At 40.7% G+C, this 22,320-nt stretch overlaps 2 protein-coding genes across 2 annotated transcripts; one reads left to right on the forward strand and one right to left on the reverse strand.

Moving 5' to 3' along the window:
* The first annotated feature begins 465 nt into the window (after positions 1-465).
* On the forward strand, positions 466-4,547 carry rps3a (ribosomal protein S3A). The gene is made up of 6 exons (XM_070913797.1): positions 466-536; positions 1,244-1,347; positions 1,756-1,943; positions 3,372-3,580; positions 3,912-4,021; positions 4,377-4,547. The coding sequence occupies exons 1-6, from the start codon at positions 475-477 to the stop codon at positions 4,502-4,504; spliced, it is 801 nt and encodes a 266-aa protein (XP_070769898.1). The 5' UTR covers positions 466-474; the 3' UTR covers positions 4,505-4,547.
* A 467-nt stretch (positions 4,548-5,014) lies between these two features.
* Positions 5,015-21,187, reverse strand: sh3d19 (SH3 domain containing 19). Its single transcript, XM_070913786.1, has 21 exons — positions 21,112-21,187; positions 14,947-14,986; positions 13,684-13,724; positions 13,400-13,439; positions 13,008-13,131; positions 12,442-12,616; positions 11,292-12,320; positions 10,461-10,574; positions 10,196-10,308; positions 9,654-9,694; positions 9,333-9,546; positions 9,175-9,243; positions 8,887-9,030; positions 8,711-8,771; positions 7,867-7,997; positions 7,669-7,727; positions 7,347-7,573; positions 6,583-6,632; positions 6,203-6,389; positions 5,473-5,576; positions 5,015-5,367 (listed from the first exon to the last, which is right to left on the reverse strand). Exons 1-21 carry the CDS (start codon positions 21,185-21,187, stop codon positions 5,257-5,259), a joined length of 3,150 nt encoding a protein of 1,049 aa, XP_070769887.1. The 3' UTR covers positions 5,015-5,256.
* Between the last annotated feature and the right edge of the window lie 1,133 nt (positions 21,188-22,320).

The raw sequence follows: 22,320 nt of genomic DNA on the forward strand, positions 1-22,320 counted from the left end.
AGTGTAAACCATCCAAGTAGCATTTTAGTTAGATTTTTGCAAACTTTAATTTTATCATTCTGGAGATAACATTATGTTTGGTCAGTTGGCAAACATACAATCTATTTTATAATATTATATTTATATATTTTTTTATATCTATATTTATTATATTTATAATATTATTTATAAGTTGATTCAATGTGTGTTGTGATCTGTGGTTAATTAAATGGTATTAAATTTTCACAATTAGGTATTCAGTTGCTTAATAAATAAAAATCATTACGGCATTTATTTTTTTGTTTCTCCAAATTAAGTTATTTACTTGGTAACAGTTACTTCATGAGGCTATCAGAATATTAGCCTTTTACCGGCAGAGGGCATCAAAAGAAGCTACAAGGACTCGCGAGATAAGACAAATCTCACTGACATTGCCGGTCTCTTTATTTCTCGCGGTGTTTCGTGCTTCCTCCTCTTTCACTCCCTGTAGCCAACATGGCAGTCGGCAAGAATAAGAGGCTGACCAAAGGCGGCAAAAAAGGTGCCAAAAAGAAGATGTAAGTAGCAAATTCAGACATCGTTACTCGAAACAGGCTTTGTCTTTTCCACTGGTGTTACTCCGGTGCAATAAATGTGAAGGATGAAGCCGATTTTAAGTAGATGATACATGGCCAGTGCTAGTCTCCTCGTCGCCGGCCTCTGTGGCGCTGGTTTGTGTTGTAACACGCTGTGTGCCTTACTTTAAGCTGTAGTACTTTGCCATAATTCAGTTGAGTTAAGCATACTTATGTATTTTAAACAAGGGATTCTACTTACGGAAGCATAAGAACATGTTACAGTTAAGTCTCAAAGATACGTCCAGTAAGTTAACGTTATTTGCGAAAGGCTACCAAATGTTAGCATGGATTTAGCCGAGCTTTCCCATTAACATGGCAGGAGAGCGCCACAATTAAATCTGAGCATTATAACGGTATACTGTACGACCAACTAACAACTGTAGTGTCTGAATTGTATAGTCACCTTGTTAGGAAATCACTGACATTAGTGAATTGAACATATGGAAATAAATCCCCCATGATGCCTGCTAACCCGAGCAGAGCCCTTTGCCAGTGCGTGCTTAGCCGGCTTGCTAGCAGTGAGTCTGCACTCATGCAAGCAAACCCACTGTACAACCCCGTCTGTTTTGGTTGGTGGTGTGTGCAGACGAATGGATTATCATTTCTGTTCAACGAGTTTGCCCTAAGTGTTTGTTACTCCTCTGCAGCGTGGACCCTTTTTCAAAGAAGGACTGGTATGATGTCAAGGCACCAGCCATGTTCAACATCCGCAATCTTGGCAAGACCTTGGTCACCAGGACTCAGGGAACCAGTAAGTTTTCATAATGTAAATTCTCTATGTAGGTCTATGTGCTACAGTATTTAGCTCTTTCAAACATTTAGACTAGTCATTGATATTTAACTTCAAGTTGTCCAGTTGTGTAATTTCCCCTCTGCTTAATGAAGTGTTTCTGATTAAACAATGTCAGTGACAGGATGAATGAGACTATTGTAAAATCAAGGGTGAGACTTTCAATCAAGCTGTAAATGCTGAGATGTGGAGTTCCAGGGTACCTATGTTATGCTCAGATACTCCTGGTGATTAGTCCCAAATGATGGTTGCTGATGATTTTGTGATCAACTGATTTCCCCATTACGAAGGTTCTAGAGAGAGAGTCATTACTTTCATTCCTATAGGTGCTTGTTTTCTAATTTGTATGGGTTTTTCCCAACCACTTAGGAATCGCTTCCGATGGTCTTAAGGGACGTGTGTTCGAGGTGAGCCTCGCTGACCTGCAGAACGACGAGGTGGCCTTCCGTAAGTTCAAGCTCATCACTGAGGATGTGCAGGGCAAGAACTGCCTCACCAACTTCCACGGCATGGACCTGACCCGCGACAAGATGTGCTCCATGGTCAAGAAATGGCAGGTAATGGTCATTTTATGAGCAGTACTACATGTGTCTCTGACAATTTCACTTTGCATTAGCAAATGGGAGTTTTGGAATAAACATCAAATACTTGTTTGACCCATATTAGTTCTCAAACTAACTAATATGGGTCTTATGTTCATATGCTACAGATAAAAATGAAGGATGAGTACAACTACAGCATGAGCTGATTTTAGGGACAGTGGTAGTGTACATGGGAAGTTGATTTGTGCCCGGAGGGTCATTTGTTTGAATCTTAGGACTGTCTGGGGGAAATGTAGCAGGAATGTTAGTTGAGGCATTTACTTTTAGGTGCTTGGTCAACTACTCCAGTGGTAATGGTCGTAAACTGGTGCTGAAGAGCTTCAGAATGCAATTGAAGAGACATTGCTGGGAAAGGGCATGAATGGCTGAGGTTCCCTGGAGAGAAGCAGAAAAACTAAATTTATTTGTGCTGTCAAGTCCATAATCAGTCATTTTAAATTAGCTGTTTTTCACTGTTTTGTAGTGTGAGTGGTGGAAGATCACATAAGGGTATTGGAGTAAATGGGTGAAACAGGAATGTTTCACAAAAGGGAACTACTTATGTATCAGATGTACATTTTCTTGGAATTTGAGGGGAGCTGACTGTTGAGGTGTGATTATCACCATAACTGTCAGGTTTCAATGGCAGCAATTCTTCCCTAATATATGTGACCAATGTCTTAACACAATGATGTGTGGGTTGGCCAATGGTGATATGTGGTGTACTATGCAGCTACGGTGGAGCTCAGATGCTTTCATGATAGTTTGTTGGAAGCAAAGCAGAAAGGCTTCATGTTTATCTTACAGAATAAACAACAATGCACAGAAACCTTCTCCACTGCCAGCTGCCTCAACAGGAACAGTGCAGCCAAAAGACTTGTTTTGGTTTAAGTTTTGGAGGCAACATTTTTTTTTATTGAGCTCCATGAACATGGAATCAAAGTTAGGTTGGTGTTTTTGAAGGGTTTTTCCCCCACCTTAAATAACTTTGTAAAACAATTGGATGAACGCGTCAAATGTACTTGTGATTACTGGAAGAACAGGTTACAATCCAGGGATCAATACATGATTTTGGCTGCAGAACTTTTTTTGTTCTGTGGAGGGATGGTTGTACATTATTTATCACGTTAGTAACTTCACATACATGGGGCTTTCTAGAGCTTGATTTATTTACAAGGCATAAAATGATTCAGTGTATACCAAACACCAAGTGATGAAACTGCAGTCCAAACTGGTACAACCTGTCTACAGGTTGTGAAAATGTATCGTGTGATGAAGGAAATGTGATAAGAAGCAGTTTGAGGGAAGATGAGCACAAAGTTGGATTACCACTCAGTTTAGGTTTTAGAATACAGGGACTTTTCTCTGAAGTCTAATTAGGATTGCTCTGTTCATTCCACTCAGACCATGATTGAAGCCCATGTGGATGTGAAGACCACCGACGGCTACCTTCTGCGTCTGTTCTGCGTGGGTTTCACAAAGAAGCGCACCAACCAGATCAGAAAGACCTCCTATGCCCAGCACCAGCAGGTCCGCCAGATCCGCAAAAAGATGATGGAAATCATGACCCGTGAGGTTCAGACCAACGACCTGAAGGAAGTCGTCAACAAGCTGTAAGTCATGTGCAGTTTCTCCTGACCCTGAATCTCCATTTGTTGACAACAGATAATTCTTTGAAAGTGGTGGCTTAATTGCTAAAAATGACACCCATTACATTTTGGGTTCTATACATATATTGAGTCCCTTTCCCTGATTACATTTCCCATTAATGGCTAATTGTTCTCATTTTGTCAAGGTAATGGCCTTTGTCAATGGTATCGTTATTTTATGAAACTTCTGTATTTTGATGAGTTTCCTGGTGTTTGGTTAAACATGCCATTTTATGTAGAATGAAAATGGTTTGTGAATTTGCATTAATGTGTTGTGTATTGTGTCGTGTTCCAGGATCCCTGACAGTGTTGGCAAGGACATTGAGAAGGCCTGTCAGTCCATCTACCCTCTATATGACGTCTACGTCCGCAAGGTCAAGATGCTTAAGAAGCCCAAGTTTGAGTGTAAGTGATATAACACTGGTCATACCTGTGGCTACACCTCTCTACCTGTGGGAACATGTGATGACTGTTTTGGTCCCAGATGATGCCTGATTACTACCTATTGAGATCAGCTGACGTTCCCTCACAAGGAAAAAATACTGTTTTCAGTAATTGTGTGGAAGGATGAAGCAGGTTTACAATAGTTGGTTTTCATATTATTTGGGTTGAGTGTCTCAAACAGGGTGGAGGGGTGAAGGATGAAATGTCATTACATTTGCGGTTTTTGACTGAAAACATCCAGCTGCTTAAATGTGCCACTTCCCTCTTAACCTTTAGCTATAAGCCTGAGCTAAAAGCTATTTGTGTTCTGTTGCAGTGGGCAAACTGATGGAGCTCCACGGTGAGGGCGGTGCAGGTAGTACTGCAAAGGCATCCGGTGATGACACTGGAGCCAAGGTGGAGAGGGCTGATGGTTATGAGCCTCCCATCCAGGAGACAGTCTAAAACACCCTGACAGATTTAATAAAAAATGTAAATTACCAACAAACTGCTGTTTTCTGTCTTGTGCCTATAGTAACAACACCAGTATATATTGTACCGGGTGGGTTGAAGCAATGAAATCAAATCCAATACCTCTGCAAGAACTTTGCCTAAAATGCATTTGCATTAGATTGTCCCCTTATTTTTTTTTAATAGTACATTTATTAAAAGCACGGAGAACTGGTGCTTCCAGGATTTAAATTCTTCAAGCAAATTATTTTAGTGAAGTGATGCAAAACTCCAGGACTGAGTTCGTAATTTTAATCTGGTAATGTTTCCCGGAAGTGGTCTGACCTTTTTATTTCAACTTTATTTCATGTAATCACTGAACCAGATTAAGAAGGAAAAGTAACATCTTCAGGTGTTGTATAAAATGTGATGGTAATGCTGTAACTAATGGACTAAAATAAAAGGGAAACTAACCACTAGATGGTGCAAATGTACTATTGAAGAATCCAAAACAGTCAGTCAATATCCAGGGTATTCAAATTGCCAGCCAGCTTTTCTCAATGTTTATTTATAACCATAACACTTCATTTTAAATTAACAGCAGGAAAAAAAAAAGATGTTGCACTACTTGGAGATGAAATACTGCATTCCAGTTTAAGAGTTCACTTCAGACTTCCACTGCTGAAAACATCTGTCCTCAGATCTCATTTCAGTTTCCCGTCATCCAACAGTGTCCCTTTTTTTGTTGTACTGAAAGCCACACGGCACTATCCCAGTACTTGCACATAGTTTTTAGGGACCAGGGCCCGTTTCCCTCTCAAGTCACCCAGGAACCATTCTTCATCAACGGACTCCAGACAAGTTATAATATCCCCGACCTGAGAAAGGAGGAGTGAGAGGCTGTCTGAATGGCAGAGCTTTCAATAGATATTTTTGATGTGTGAATTTATACATTTATTCACAAGGTGGGCGGGTCACTATACCTTCAGAGAGAGCTCCTCATCACAGTCTGATGTGAAGTCAAACATAGCCCTGGCTCTGCTGCCACCACCAGCTACATTCTGCTGGTTATTAGATGACTGCGGGCCTGTTGAAGAAGGTATATACTTCATTAATGAATAACAATGATGGCTTAGTAAAACTGTCCATTTGTGCCAATTAAATCTGAAACAATTAGTAGATTGGTCGATTAACCGAAAATTGGCAAATACTTTGACGATTGAATAAACGTTTTAAATAAGTACAAATACCACACAGTACCCAGTTAACTGAATATCTTGGTCAGGCCACACAAGCAGTTTGAAGATGTTCACTATGGCTTTAATACATTTTGAGAGTTACTTTTATAGACCAGACTAGAACAATAAATTGAGGAAAGAATTGTCAGATGAATCGGTAGTGAAGATAATCGTTGGTTGCAGCCGTACTGCCAATAACATTGCTTGTGCAATGTTGAGATGAAATGCTACAGTACAATTGAAGTGTAATAAAGATAAAAAGTCGTGGCCTCTTTTAAAAACTTAGTTCCACAAATCAGTTACTTAAAGAATGTGTGACAAAGTAGTTTACCAACACATTTGTGAGTAATTGAACAACTTATTTTCTCTACCAACAACATGGTAGCACTATAAGACTGGCAACGATGGGAGGCACTTCAGATAATAATGAACCTGTCATTTTGTCATATCAACAACATGTCGATGAGCTTCATACCTGTGCTGCTCTCAACAAAAGCGCTGGGGAACATTCCCTCTCTGCCGCTGAGCCGGCCGCAGCTCCACTCAGCGTCTATGTGCTGGGTGATCAGGATACTGTCGCTCCGCTGAAAGGACAGCTCGCTGTCTGAATTCCCAGCAAAGTCGTACAGAGCCACCACCCACTCCTCACTGGACTGAGACGCCTACAGAGCGAGAGACAAGAGAAGAGATGGTATGGTTACTGATAAAAACAAAACATGGGTACACATCAGTACATATGTACAATATTCAGCTGGAACATCATCTCCAGTTTTTTTGTTTTGCAGAACACATTGGGTCTGCTGCAAAACCAACATCATCCTCATTGGTGCTGTTGTTTATATAAATATTGGTTACCTGAGCAGGTTTGGCAACTTCAGGGTGCACACTCGGAGAAGCAACCATGCCTGTGGTAAAAAAACAAAAAAAGCCAGACTGGTTACTAAATATGAAACGCATAAACTAGCCAATCATGGAACAACACGAGAAAGATCAAATCTGTGGGAACACTTTGAGGCAGTCAATATTAATGTATTAATGAATTAACGCTATTTTCTTTCTGTGACTTTGTGGCATTCTACAGTTTCATACTAACATTTCTTAGGCTGCTTCCAGTACTTTAATACTGTGTATATTTCAATTTGGGGACTAGTAGGCCAACAAAATAAATACACAAATTCAGTATTTATAAGAATCACAATGTAATTCAAAAATTCAAAAAAGTTATTAGTTATTATTTTCAAATAAGTAAAAGACTTGGGAAGAAGTTTAGGAGGAGGGTATTTCTAAATTCACTCATGCCCTTGTTGCATGAGTGTGTTGAGTCTTAAAGTTCACTGTTGAGAGACCTTTTGTAAACAGCTATTTAATGAAATAGAAACAGAAGCACAAATTCCTGACATGCCACAGAGAGAAATGCCAGCCAACATAAAGGGAAAAGGATGGATAAAGACTCTTCACTGACAGACACAGCCGCTCTTTTGTTTCAATTTGAGGATCAAGAGGATAACATTGTTGTGTTGGTGTAGTCCCGTTTAAGATGTTGACAAATGTATAACACAAATCAGCACATAGTGAAAAGAATGAATGGATCCAGTCGTGGTGCTTCCAGGTAATCTTACCAGGCAGTGCAATCCTACTGGACTGGTGCAGCTGACTTGGAGGTGGAGGCAGATCTTCAATGACCTCTACGAAGTTGAGAGGGAAGATACCAGTATAGATGCCGATCTGTCCCCGAGCCCAGTCCTGTCCAACGAACGCCTTCAGCTGGATCACATCGCCCTCAGAGAACGACAGCTCATCACTGTTCTCCCCCTCGAAGTCGAACCTCGCCATGCATCTCGGACCACTTTAGGGGAGGCAACAACATTTCAAACATCAGGTTAGTTCATCAGGGTAGCGTGCGAAGGCTAGTGCAAACAATTTATTATGTAAAAACAGTACCTGACTGCTGCAGGTGGTGGCTTCGCTTTCCGTTCAGGGAGGGGTTTTGGTGAATTTGACTAATTAGAGAAATGACAATGAAATTCTTTAATTCAGGGAATCCTCAACCACAGTGAACATCTCTAAATAACAAGCCTTGTTGTCACCAAAGAGGCGAACGATGCTTTGCAAGAATGGATTTCAATGGTTGAAACTTACCAGGACTTTGACATGATTGATGGGAAAGAAACCAGTAGATCCCCTACAAGATCCTCTGTACCATTCACTGTCCACCTGCTCCACCATGGTCACAACATCTCCTGGTCTCAGACCCAGCTCCCCTGGACCCCCTGTGTGCAGAACAAACACATCGGTTGTTTATGGTATCGTAAAACAGAATCTAAACATACTGACAACTTCCAAATCCAAAACAACAAATGTTTTGGGGATTTAGTTGCTTTTTTTTTGCCATGATTGAGAAGATTAATACAAACTCATATCTGTGCCTCAGGATGTGGTTAGCCTAGCCTAGGATAAAGACGGCTAGCCTGGTTCTCTCGAAATATCCCAAATGTTTGTTTTTAAGTTTCTGTTTGTGTATGAATAAACAAATGAGATACAAAATGTTATTTAGTGAGCTGTGGAGGTGTTGGTAGTCAAATTTGGAAAGAGCCAGGCTAGCTATTTCCTCTGCTAAGCTAAGCTAGTTGTCTCCTGGCTCCAGAAGCACAGGGTGAAGCTAGCCTGGCCCTCACCAAAGTAAAAAAAAACTCCTTCCAACACCTCAAAAGCTCACTAATTAGCACGCTGTGTTTGGTTTCATAGAGCCAGGCTAGCTGTTTCTCCGTGGTTCCAGTCTTTATGCTAAGGTAAGCTAATTGCCTCCAAGCTCTAGCTCCATAACGCACAGACACGAGAGTGGTAATAATCTTCTCATCTAACTCTTGGCAATAAAGCCAATAGAGTATTTTCCAAAATGTCAAACTATTCTTTTAATATATTGTATCGTTTTAGTGTTATTGTATTAGTAGCTGTTTGGTTTTAAAAAAAAATGATGTGTCACCTGGAATGAAGTCATGTATGGCCTGCACCTTAAGCCCACCTGAACCAGCTGGCCCAGCACCCTATAGGGAGAGAAGAAAGACACATGAAGGTTAATGTATCAGAGCCCAGTGGGCACAAAGGAGCAAGTCAGTCTCAAGTATCAGATACATGTATTTACTCATAAATGAAGGTTACCTGTGGTGGGGACATGTCTGAGACAGAGGCAAGAGGAGTTATGACCTTCATGTGAGATTTGTGGACTCGGCCTTTGGCGTCTCCGACTTGGCACTCGAACGTATTGTGGTCAATCTCCTCTAGCAGCAGAAGTACTTCATTTTTCTATTGAAAATGCCAACAAAAGGTATTCACTGTTGCTGAATCAACTCTATAGATTCAGCTGTTTTAGGGGGATTGTGGAATTAAGACTAGTATTGCACTTTTATGTAAAGGCAATATGTAAGCCAGTAAAAGTAGTTTAGACACCTGAAATGACAGCTCTCCTGTATTACTCCCATTGTAGTCAAAGGCAGCAATCCCATGAGGAAGTTGAAGCTGGTGAAAGAAAGCGAAAATGAAACGGGTGCTCATCAAGTGGTATTTGAAACATGGTTACAGCACTTAGGCGTGCAGTGGGATCTCACAGTGTAATTGTTGTAGAGACGGTGCCCTGGGTTGGGCCTTGGAGGTAAGACGGGTCCTTTCCTGTGGGGCTTCTGTGCCTGGGGTTTTGTTGAGGCTTCCCAAGATACTGAATGGGATCGACCTGTGGCCTGAAGGCTGGGCGGGGGAGGTCTTCCTGGGCCTGTTTTGGCTGGAGGTGGGCGAGGTGGGAGGGGTTTGCTCGTACTCGGCCTCCTGGGGTGCAACAACATCATCAAGTTGAGCAGAGTAGCATCTTTACAAAGTGTACCATCATTTAACATTTAAATTTTACTGCTAGATCCTTTACCCCCTTCACTCACCGAGGTGGTAGTGATGGCTCTGGCCCAGGTTGGAAAGACTCCTGCAGAAGAATCCAATTGTGCATTTTTATGGGCACTAAAACAAACGCACAGCCTACAGCACTGGAAACCATGGAAACCAGGCTATAACACATAGTTTTCAGCCACAGCTAGCTTTAGCTCAACAGCAGGCAATGTGTATATGGGACTACAATCGTTTCTTTGTTTGTGGAAACCAGAGCAAATGAAGCAGGTAAGCTACACAGTTGACAGACAAGATAAACCTGACTGAGAGAGACTTTTTCTCCACATCAGTAAATAGATACACTAATAGCACAAAACCTCAAAAATTATTCTTCGAGTAAAGGCTGAAATACATTGAAGGTTCAAGAACAAAGACGTTGTGTGTTAAGAATCATCACTCTCCTGATGTATTTTCAGGTTTACAAAGAATAATAATGTAATCGTGTGGAAAACTTAATGTCTTCTGAGGTGTTCAGAGGAAGTGTTTGCAAAGTCTATAGCCGTAGGTTTGTGACGGCCCAGTGTGATGCATATCTTACCTGGTGGGGGAGGGTGGGTGTTGGACTTTGTTTGTGGTTCACTGAGGTGTTCAGGTAGCCGACGGGCTTCTGAGCAGGGAGAGGAGGGGGACTGTCCTGAATATTATCTGACACTGAGAAGAGATCTGTCTTTACCACAACATACTGAAAACGTTTGCTCCATTATGATGAAACATTGCATCTATGTCAATACCAGTTAACAGTTTTACTTGAGTATACAGAAATTACATGAGGTTTACTGCACATTAGAGGGGGATGGACTCACATGAACCGGTTTTGCTGGGGACCCTGATGGTGGTTGGTCTCCGTGTCAGACTTTGTCTGGTGAAAGAGCCTCCATTGCTGTCCACATTACGCTGAGGCTTGACCGGTGTGGGATCTGAGCAAGACAGTTGTATGGAGCCAGAACAGTGGCAGTGGTTCAATGTCAATGTTTCCTTTTTCAGTTCAGGTTTTGTTTTCAAAAACCAAAATCTAAAGTCACTGTCGTGGCTCCATACTAGTTACGGCCTATAACTTGTAAATTTGCTGTTTTTGTATTTCTAAATATGTGTCAATTAATAAGCTTTAGAGGTGTTAGTAAGTGTATTTTTGAATTTTGGTGAGAGCCAGGCTAGTTGGTTTCCCCATGCCTCTGGTCTTTATGCTACGCTAACTAGGCTAATCATGTCAGGCCCCAGCTCTGCACTTAATGCACACACATGAAAATGCAGAAAAAAGAGAAAATGCATAATGTATTTCCCAAAATGTTGATGAAAATGAATTTCAAAAAACTATTCCCCTTAAAGTAAACACCAAAAACTTGGTAGTTGCTAGCTAAAGATGTGCATGCTTTATTCATTTCTTATCATCGTTAATTGAATGTCTGTTGCTTATTTTACTGTTAGTCAGACAGGATAAGCTATTTTAAGACATTAGGCTCTTAAAATGGGTATCAGTCATTCTTTTTTATGTTTACAGAAAAAAAATATTTTCGTTATTATGATAAAACAATTGATTAATCAACAAATTAATCAATAGATCAATTTATAATGCATTTGTACAGAGCAGTGTTTTGTCTGACATGACATACAACTTAAGACAAAATGCTACTCACTTGATGGACTGTCCACATACTCATTCTCTCTGAACATGGAGGCTGAGTTGTGGTTGTTTATATTAAGGTTGGGTTTCAGGGGTTCCTTGAAAGGCTTCACTGGAGGTGTAGGAGGAACTGGTGACGTTTCCTCTTCATAGATGCTGTTGGCTCTGGTCAGTACAGAAGGACGTGATCTGTTTGGGATGGCCCCCTTGTTGAATAAAGTCTCTAGTTCCTCTTTTACAAGTCCCACAGGTTTCTTAGGGGGCTGAGGTCTAGGGGCTGGTGAAGGGTTTTGGTGGATGTTTGTGGATGAGACATTTTGATCGTCACCATCTATGCTGTGGCTAAACTGAGGTTTAACAGCTACAGAAGGTTTAACAGCAACTGGAGGTCGGTTGGTCGCCTTCCTGGGTCGAGGTTCTGGTTTGGCTGGTTCAACCACATTTCCCTCCTCCGCGCTGCCCTGGCTCTCAAAGGCCTGGATCCTGGCCTTGATATTGCGTTGACTGTGGTTGGCGTTCATCCCGTCAGCATCTTCACCTTGTAAGGCCTCGTCTGGTTGGTTAACGATGTCACTCTCACACTCGTTATCTGCACTAAAGACCTCCAATAACTCCTTTAAATACTTATTTGATGGGACCTCCTCTGGATCAGATTGAATGGTGTCACAAGTTTCACTGAGCTTGACCAAAGTCTGGACTTTTACCTCTTCTGTAGCTGCCTGCTTTCGGGACTTTGTGCGAGGAAGTGGAACGGGGCGTTGACTGTGTTCTGAGTCTGAGGAAGATTGAGTAGTTTCAGCAGCAGTGGCAGAAAGATGTTTTGTGGGAATACCCCAGTGTACAGTGACAGATCTGGTGCATGTGGAATCTGCTTGGTTGGGTTGCTTTACATCTGACTTGGAGTCACTTTGGTCTTCAGTGTTTGTGGATACTGTAGTTTTTGTTCCAACCTTCTTATCAGCGGGTGCAACCGTTTCTTTTTGTCTTTCTCTGTCCTCTGATTTCGGCAATGATGGCCTTGGTGGTTTTTGTGGCTTTTTACCTGGAAGGAAATGTGATCATTATGAGAGGATCATCACGTGTCGAGCAGAAATAGACTGAAACTTAAAACTGACAGTCTTGCACACATTTACACCACCACCACCGATTCTCGTGTGCCTCACCTGCAGGTCTTTTCTCTGCTGACTGTGGAGCAGTCTGTGAGGTGTCTTCCCTCACAGGGTCGGTCTGTGTGGCACTTGTGGTGGTGCAGGCGGTCCGGCGGGGGGCTGCAGTGGGCTTGACAATGTGCTCCTCCTGGGTCTTCTCTTGGATCACCTGGTCATAGGATGGTGGGGGCTAAGTCACGAAAAAGAGAGGTGTTCACACACCCGCACACGTTATTTTCCCATATACTATAGCATTGCTGTTTATGGTACCTGCTGAGTATGTTGGGAATTATGATTTACATTCAGGGCTGTAGCTACTATTGAGGATACAGAGGTTAAGTAATAAAAAACTTTCTGTGGTGTCTGCTCAAATATTTGGAAGAATGGAAGAAATTCTAGCTACAGGTCTGGTTGAAAACATAACTTGTAGCTACATTTTTGTGCTCAGTTTGTATTTCGTGTTTTTCAAATTTCTTGATTAAGAAGAACTATTCTTGGACAGCACAGAACCACAGCCATATAAACACCTAATCTAGATACCGTCCCGCCTGAAGAACGACAAAGACGGAGATGAGGCCTACCTGGGAAACACTCTGGATGCCTGCAGACCAGCCTGACTGAGGAGGAGGGAAAACCACAGAGGTTCCTGAGAACCAGCTGTTACTGGCCAGAGGTTCTGCTGCGACGATGGTGATCTCTGGTCGCCTTAAATACAAACCGTATATATCTCTGGGACCAATTCACCATTCACCAAAATACACACAGATGATTTATTTCTTGTTGATAACTTGATTTCTTTTGCAGCATAGCTGGCAAAGTGTTTACAGCTCTTACTGGGGTTATTTGTAAAGCAACAGGCAACAAATTAGATAACTACAGTTGTCAGCATCAGTGAGCAGCAAAATCTATGATCAAGAAGTAAACATCAACAGCAATTATAAAGTTCTCTACTTAGGAATTCTGCTCATTTTACCTTCTTTCTCTGGTATGGTCACTCTGGGTGCTTGTTCTTGCTGAAAGAAGAAAGATCATTAATTATGTGTCATAAATGTGCCTGCTTATGAACCTTTTTTTTAATATCTAAAAATAAACATATTTTCAACACATTTTTACGTTGTTTTTTTTACTTTTATGAGTAGAAGCATTAAGATTTCACACCAATTGTTCTACAAAAAGCTTATTCAAGGAATGAATCCTTTATGTGTTGCTTTTACGTGATCCCAAAATGTCACTGAAGCTCAATTTTGTCAAACTCACTTCGTTTGATAGCAGCTCGTATAGAAGACAGAGGTCCTTGGCTGAAAAGAGAGCAGAGCAGGAAGCCCATTTATCATTAAGGTGTGTGGCTCATACAGACGAGAGCGGGTTCATACCTTTGTGGTGACTCTGGACAACACTGGACAATACACTCTATCCATGCTGCTACTTTATAGTGGAAACTTAAAGTGGAAATTAATAGTTTAAACATTTTAAGGGTGTAAACAAATGAACAGTAGAAATGGCATGAATGAAGTAAGGAAACAGCAAGAAGGCCTTTGTCAGGTAAATATTTGTTCACTTCTGCATTACTATTCAACAAGGTATCAGTTGTTCAAGGCAAAAGTCTTTTATATAGGTTAAGAAAACTGAAGTAACGCCACAGGTTTATATCACAAAACATACTGCCAGCATTACAAAAAGGTGATGACTTTCAGCATTACATAAGAGAGGAACAACATCCCTGTAAATGCTGCTCATGTGCTCAGTTGAAAACCACTTACCTTACATGAACATGGTGCCCAGTAAATGGTAGCAATCCCAGGTAAACGCAGGACTACTCTTCTACACAACACCTTCTTTCCACACACACGTTTGAGATCCTCAGACTGTTTAGCTCTCAATGGTAAATATTCCTTTCTAATCCTTTAAATCTCATTACATTAGAATATTAAGATCCCGTCTTTGTGTTTTTCTTGTTTTAAAAGTGTAGAGATTAAACAATGGTGTGCTAACAGACTCTTTACCGAAGCGACAGTAAATTCTCTTTATAGTGGAGGCAGGTTCATCATTAACACACATCCTGCTCATTAACTGACTGCAGGAGGGTGATGTAAACTACCTGGGGGAAAGACCAACAATCCTCGCCCTTGTCTTGATACCACATGGGTAATTTAAGTGATTAGCTAAGCTGTAAACAGAAGGATCTTAAGGTCAAAAACGTCCTGTGTGGTCTATCATAACCTGTGTTTTTAAATAACTTTCTAGATCTCTATGAGGTCTAAAAGCGTCAATGAGGAGATTTTACTTTCCTTAATGTCTGTAAACAACAAGTAAAAAAATGCAGCATGATGTATTCGTCCCCGTGTCGACCTCCTGTCCGTCAGTCAGTGAGAATAGATCAGTGCATTGTTTGCTCCATTCACAACCTCGCCATCAGCAGATCTGACTGTTAAAGGGATAGTGCCCCGTTCCCAGCAACAGATACACTTTGGTGAAACTTAACAACTTTTGGTAACATAGGCTGAAGGAAAAATGACATACCTAGAATGTAAATAATCTGGCTTGGTTCTTTCAAGATGATCTGTAGAGGAAAACAGAGAGGTATCGGTTTTAAATGTGACATGTAGCAACAAAGATAACATCCTGGCACTTGGAAAATCACCTGGGATTCTTTCCAACAACGGGAAATACATCATAGAAGCCAGAGGCAAATGTATTCAATGTAAAATACTTCATAGGTATTATTATACCCCAGCAAGACTCAATAATATGGGTCTAATTGAAGACAGTTTATGTTGGAAGTGAAAAACAGAACGTGCTACATGCATGCAAGCATTATGGGAATGTCCAGATCACCAAGGTTGTGTGTCCTCTGGGACAAAACTGTAGTGCCGCAGTGAATAGAGTATTAACAACTGGCTAAATAACCTGTGCTCAGTTGATTCTAAGATGCTGATGGTGAAAGAGCCTCAAACTACTGCACTGAAAATGTGGTGGGAACAAATGATGGAAATAGTTGTGTGAAAAGCTGCTGGGAAAACTGAACTGGAAAATGTCTGGAGGGAGCAACCTAACCGTGTCAATAATTAGCACATATGTAATTTTCTTTCTTATTAGGTTACCTGCCTGCCCCCCACCCCTTGCTCACATTAGCGAACATTTGCTCCCCATAGTCATACCAGACCAAGTAAGCGAGGGTATGGATTTGAGCAAGAGTTTTCTCGATTATGAATTCAACAATGTGTCATTTCATCTTTCAGAAGCTACAGAGTCTCACTTTGAGTCACAGCCATTGTTTCATTTAAAATACCACTTGCAACTAGTTACACACTGGACTTCATGTACTAGAAATACAAGAACCTAACCCTAACCAGCAGGATCAGCAATCAAATCTTGATGAACCAGTTCGTTAACTGTGTTGGTGCTTCCAAATATAAATTTATCTATTTTCTGTGAGAACTGCATAAGTTATCACGAGCAAGGCTATAAATTCCCTTGTTTTTACATTTCATGAATTTCCATTTAATATCTTCTATTACGTGTAATTCACAGATACAATGTTGTGATTCTATAAGAATAATGCCAGGTGGTCCTGAAGATTGGGAACAGGGCTGTTGTAAGGGATAGACATTATGTTAGTTACAAAGAAAGTCAGTATTAAAATGTTCTCTCACATACAAAACCAAAACAGCATGTTCCCAGGCTAAAGTGAAATTAACTGGTACGTTCCAGGTGCTGCTTCAGACACATACAACACACTCACTTCTATCATTTCCTCTGCTATTTGGCAGTGAATTTCCTGTCTTACTCTGACAACAAGTTGTAAAAAGGAGCAAAAAGTAGTCCAGCCCAGTGATTAACAGCTAGGCTGAGGAGTTATATCAGTAATGCAAACAGTCTAATCTAATAAGAGGTCATTTGTTTCCTCATATTTGAGAGCAAACTCTTTAAAAGAGTATTGAAGAAAAAAATACAGGCAGTGTTTGAAGTCAGCATTGTTGTTAATGCCTCTAGCCTGAAACCATGACCTCGTTGGCAGTCAAATCCACCTGTCACACCTGTTACTTGTTATCTGTTAGTGCCACAGCCTCGAGTTACACTTTAACAACAGAAGAGAAGAGAGTTTTTGTACTTTCACTTAATGAGAAAGAAGTTTTTTAGCGACTGCCAGACAAGGTATAAAGCTCTGTTCACACGTCACAGTTTCCTTGTAAATGACATGTCTGATACACATGACATATTAGCACAGTTGTCTCGTTAACTTTTCTGTCACTTGTATGAGGTGCTGCTCTCTACAGAACGTGGTCCTCGTGATACTATGCCATGATGCCCCTACCTGTGAGGAGTTAAAGGAATAAATATAAAATGTTCAGCATCCAAGCGATATTTCCACCAGGATCGTCCCTCCTGGTCCATCGAGTGTCTGAGTGTGAGCATGAAGCTAGCAGAAGAAAGAGAGGGAGGGCCCTGTAATATCTCAGCCCTCCTGTGTTTACTTGGCTGATCTGATGAACTGGAATGTGGTCATTCAGGAAGTGGTGTGCCACACGGCACTGCACCGTCACTGTCTTTTGCCCACAAAGTAAAAGGTCACAGGGATATTCACACAGCTCTGTGCCATTTGTAACTGGCATTAGTCTAAAAATACTTAAATAATTCACCTCAACAGCTTTGATTGTAGCTCTACTGAGTCAGGAAGTCACAGCATATTTGTTTGGCTGAAAATGTAAATGGCTGAAGTAAATAAATAAATACATAAACTGGAAAAAAAAGTATGAAGATACAAGACTAATAATAAAACTATAAAATATTAAGAGATAAATTACAATTACTGAAACTCTCTGGGCTAAATCCAGGCGAAAAAGGCTTTTGAGCATACATTTAAAAATATCCACATTTTAAGAAAATACCTTCCGATGCCCTGGGAGGCTGCTCCAAAAGCCTGGATCACAAGAGCTAAATGCTAAATTCTGCGATGTGAAACAGTTAAAAGGCTACCAGTGTACCTGAGGATCCCTCCTGGGTCATACATCAAAAGCATTTCAGACATATCGTCTAATAAGAGGCCATGTAGTACTTTAACAATTATGATAGATCAATATGAAACCTGTAATCTGTCTAGGGACACATGGGTGTAATATTCTCAGTTCATCTCAGATCATACAGCTTTTTGGAGAAATACATATTTATATAGTAGCCAATAACAATAGTCAAGCCAAATAGTGCTTTGTATTTATCTAATCTGGTGATTAGTGAAGGTAAATAGCAGATTCGATGATATTCCAGATAAGATTATATGATTAATTTATAAAAGTCAAAAATAACATTTTAATAGCTCACTAGTTGGCTGGGGTTAAGTCTTAGGAAAAGTCACTTTCTCTCTGGACCATGGTACCAATAACCAGCACTTCAATTTTATCTTAGAGGAGCTGTAGGAATGATTACAACATTGATATCTCAAATACATTACAATACAAAAGAACTGAAAGAAACAGCAACATAAAGTTGTGTATTGTGAACGGAGATTCAAAACCAGTAGCCCTAGATTTGATCCCAAGTTACAGGTTATTTTAGGTTTTTTAGGTGAATGTAGGAATTCATCCCACGGCTGTCAAGCTGACATTTCAATCAGAACCAAAAATTTCAACCAGCTGGTGGCGCCAAATGAAAAGTCACAAGATCACCAAACTGATCAGTGGAAATCTGTACCAAACGTCATTGCAATCCATCCAGCAGTTGTTGAGATATGCAAATGGTGGACCAACAAACCGACCAACTGACTGGTCAACGAACGGACATGGCCGTCCCTTAAAAAGCAGATTATTTGAAAGAACATTTGTAGTACCCTCTGACTGTACAAACTGTGCTAAACTCACTCGTCAAGAAGTCTTGCAAGAATTTGAGAAAATGGAAATCACTGCCAGATAAGTTGACGAGCCCCCTGAACACCTCATACAGTTTTGGAGTCTGTTTCTAATCATCATATGTCTCTTGGTATTTCTGGACCGTTGACACCTGAAAAGACACCACAAACGCACGAGAAAGCTGCTGAAGTCGGCAGGAAAGGTTTCCCTTCACAGCCGCGCTCTCACTTGAACACATGCTGACGTTACTCAGCGCAGCAACAGCAGTCACAGAGCAGCTGGTGAAACGGGTGGCAACAAAGGGAGAGAAAGAAAAACAATCTGCCTCCAAGTGTCATACTACACCCGCCAGCACTTCATACTGGAGAAGTCGGATAAAGTCTGATAGAGGGTTTAGCTTCGGCTAAAGTGGCATTTTCCAACAGGCATGGGCAGGTTTTCTGATTCAATAATTCATCATAGTGTGTCACTGTGATGGATTGAAACTAAATACATTTATTCAAGTACTGCACTCACACTCTAGGATAGTTACTTATGCAATTTCATACTTCTACACCACTACATCTGAGACGCAAATACATTTATAGTAGACAGCTTTAGTTCAGATCACAGTTTTTCACACCTATATATACGTCTATATCTGTAAGTGTTCCTTGATGGGTTTAAGCAATTTCTCCAACTTCTTAAGCGAAATAAACTATTTAAACACCTCCTTAGATTAGCTGGAGAATACATTGTCACAAAGCTGAGGAAAAGGGGCTGTTTTTCTGAGCTCATGAAAAGTTGACTCTTTGGAGATACGTAGTTTCACAGGATAACGATGCTACAAACATATGATGATCTTATAGATTATGATGCATTGCTGTAGATTAAACTACCCAACAGTATAGAAGGTATATATCATATACAGTATATCATATGTAATTATTTTTTCATTTTATTCCTTATAAGTACATTTTGCTGATAATTACTTAAGTAAGGTTTTGAATGCAAGACTCTTACTTGCAGTGGAGTATTTTCACAGTGTGGTATTAGTACTTTTAAAGTAAAGGATCTGATCTTCTTCCATCAGTGCGTCATATTTAACATGCAGGGATAAACGCAACAGTTTTGTTGTTGTTAACGGACAACTGCACTAAACAGATTTGCCCTCACTTGAAAAGCAAGACAGATTATGGTGTCATGAGTGACTAACACGCTGATGTGGCCCTTTAGTCAGAGAAGATTAGATGTTGTCAATGCAGACGAGTGATTCACAGCGGAAACTACCTCCAAATAGGTATCCGATGCGGATCCATGATGCTGAGGGCCAATGCAAACCACTGATGGTGGAATGTATCATATTAAAACATGATTCTGAAAGGATGAAAAACTGCATCAAGTGCAGACAAGTCCAGCTTGTTCATGACACAGCAGCCTGTCTGCAGAAATTCCCATCCAGACAGCTGGTCGGGTCAGGGTGTGGTTTTGGTTGGGGGGGGGGGGGGGCGTCTGAGCTGATACACTGACTGCAGATAGCTGGGCAGGGCAGGGCACAGGGGAGGTGAAGAAATAAGAGTTAGCACACCAGGTGTTTCTAAGGGAAAACAAGGAACAAAGATAACTGCAAACCTTCTCCTGAGCCATAATAGGGGGACATTCTAACTGAGACTGAGACAGTTTCAATACTGGTATGTGAGGCAGCTGACTGAAACTGAAAGCTGATACTAGTTCATTAAATCACAGGCTTAATACTGACACTACAAACCTGTAAGCGAGCCAAAACTATAAGGAACTAAAGAGTTGTTTCCTTTTCAACAACATGTGTTGGTATGAGATGTGTGGGCCAAAGTGTCTATAATGACCAGGTGGTTGACTGTAAAGGTAGATGATGTTACTTGTTGCTGTAATAAGGTGACAGACAGGTTTTTAGCTCTAATGGCTGCGGCCATTGTTACAGTCATTTACTGAGGAATCCATCAGTCGCTGGTATTAATGGCACATTTGCTTCATGGGGCTCCGAGGACTTGTTGTGATCAGATAACACAAAAATGGCTATTTGTGCTATCAAGTCCTTGCTGAGCAGGTCATTGTTTATAACAGAGCGTGTACAGTGCATCATTTTAGCTATTTAACTTAAAGGAAAGCAAAGTTAAATTGTCCTTTGTATCATCCTTTGGTGTTTTTCCTTAAATGTAGAAAAAGAATGCTTTTGAATTTCTTTTGCGTATTTTAGTTTACGTCCACTCAGGAGATCAAAACATGGCAGCCTTAACCAGCCCTCCTGCAGTTTAAAGGGTCATACCAGTGTTTTGCATGTTAGCACCTCATCTACAAATTATGTAGACTTCCATGTGTGACGTATTTCTTTGCTGTTCAAGACCTCCATTAGTTTCCATTCATTTCTGCATGGCATGAAAATCAGATAACAAAAATTAAATCACCACTCAACAATAATGTACCTTTGACAAAAAAAAGATGCTCACTGTGATGGATTACACATCTCAAATAAGTTTCAAGAGTTTGCTTAGTGTTTTTGATCTAGCACATAAATTGATGGAAAACAATGGCTGCCTGGAGTGGTAGGAAAACACAACAGCATGATTTGCTAAATGAGTAGCTGTGATAAAGTGATATGTAGTAAATTGGTAAAAACATACAAAATCACTGGTATGTTCATTAAACTCACTTCACTGTCTATCACAAAACGTATCAAGTCCCAAAAGTCAAAATGATTCGCTCCGTTTCGACAGCAAATGCTCTGTAACTGACGACACATTTGAAAACAAAGTACCCGTTAGGTGTTTCAGGAAACTATTCAGCCCATCAGAGGACTGTCAGCCTGGTACATTCCCAAACATACCTGTTGTTCTGTTCCGGACGTCCCGCACATCTCTGCGCTCCCGCTCTCCTTCCTCTTCACGCCGGGCTTCAGCCATCGGGATTTAAAACAACGTAGAAATAAAAATAATAACAAAATAAAACACACTAGAAACCCGTTAGTAGATATGTAGCTGGTTCATCTGCCTACGCGGTGGTATAAAGCATAAAGCTCGCTGTCCTGTCCGCTGGTGTGAGGCTGTCCTGCCCACAGCAGCGCTCTGTCTGCCTGCAGTGGGTGGAGGTGGTGCCACTCACCGTCAGGACCCCGACAGGCAGCACACGCCAACTTTGGCGTGGGAATGTCCACAGTCAGAGCCGGATTAACCCGCCGACAATACCCAACACGTTATCCCGTTAGCTCTTAATTAAAACATGTCTTAAAAGTTCATAAGTTGGCGGGGAAAAAAAGTTCAAAGGGCTGCGATCTGGGTGCGTTGACTCCTCAGAGCAACATTTCAACAACCAAGAAACTGTACAAACAAAACCCATGTGGCCTAAATAACCCTTTTCTCAAGGTCGAGACCCCTTGTTGCAGCCCGTATTGAGTCATCTTCAGTGGTGGCATGTAAGCACAGTTTAGAGGTAGGCTACTTCATACTTTTACTCCACTACACGTCTTTGTAGTATTTGGTAACTTTAGTTAGTAGTTACTTTGCAGAGTCAGGTCATTAATGCAAAATACAATACATAAAACATGATGATGTATTATTATAGATTACTATAAGGTACCCAATAATCAATTTAAATCAGCATCACTATTTATAATCCAATAATATCATATTATACATTATTTTGAAACGGGTCATTCTGCATAATGAGTACTTTTTGATGCTAATATTGTTATACTTTTACTTAAGTAACCTTTTGAATGCAGGACTTTTACTCGTAAGAGAGTATTTTTACACGGTGATGTCGTTACTTTTACTTAAGTAAAAGATCTGAGTACTTCTTCCATCACTGGTCACCTTTGCAAACACTTCCTCTGAATAAGTGGAGACTCAACTGTGGGAGAGAAAGAAAAAAAATGCAATTCAGCTACTCTTCCACTAGATGTCACTCCAGACCTTTATATCTAAGTTAAGTCTCTTTCATTTGAATCAGGGCCAATGTTTTCAGTTTAGTATTCACCACCGAATAATACCTGGGAATTGTGTGTTTGCCTGTTTAAATTGTGACTAAAAGTGGGCGA

Source organism: Enoplosus armatus, chromosome 2 (genome assembly GCF_043641665.1).
Source record: "Enoplosus armatus isolate fEnoArm2 chromosome 2, fEnoArm2.hap1, whole genome shotgun sequence".
Classification (NCBI taxonomy): domain Eukaryota; kingdom Metazoa; phylum Chordata; class Actinopteri; order Centrarchiformes; family Enoplosidae; genus Enoplosus; species Enoplosus armatus.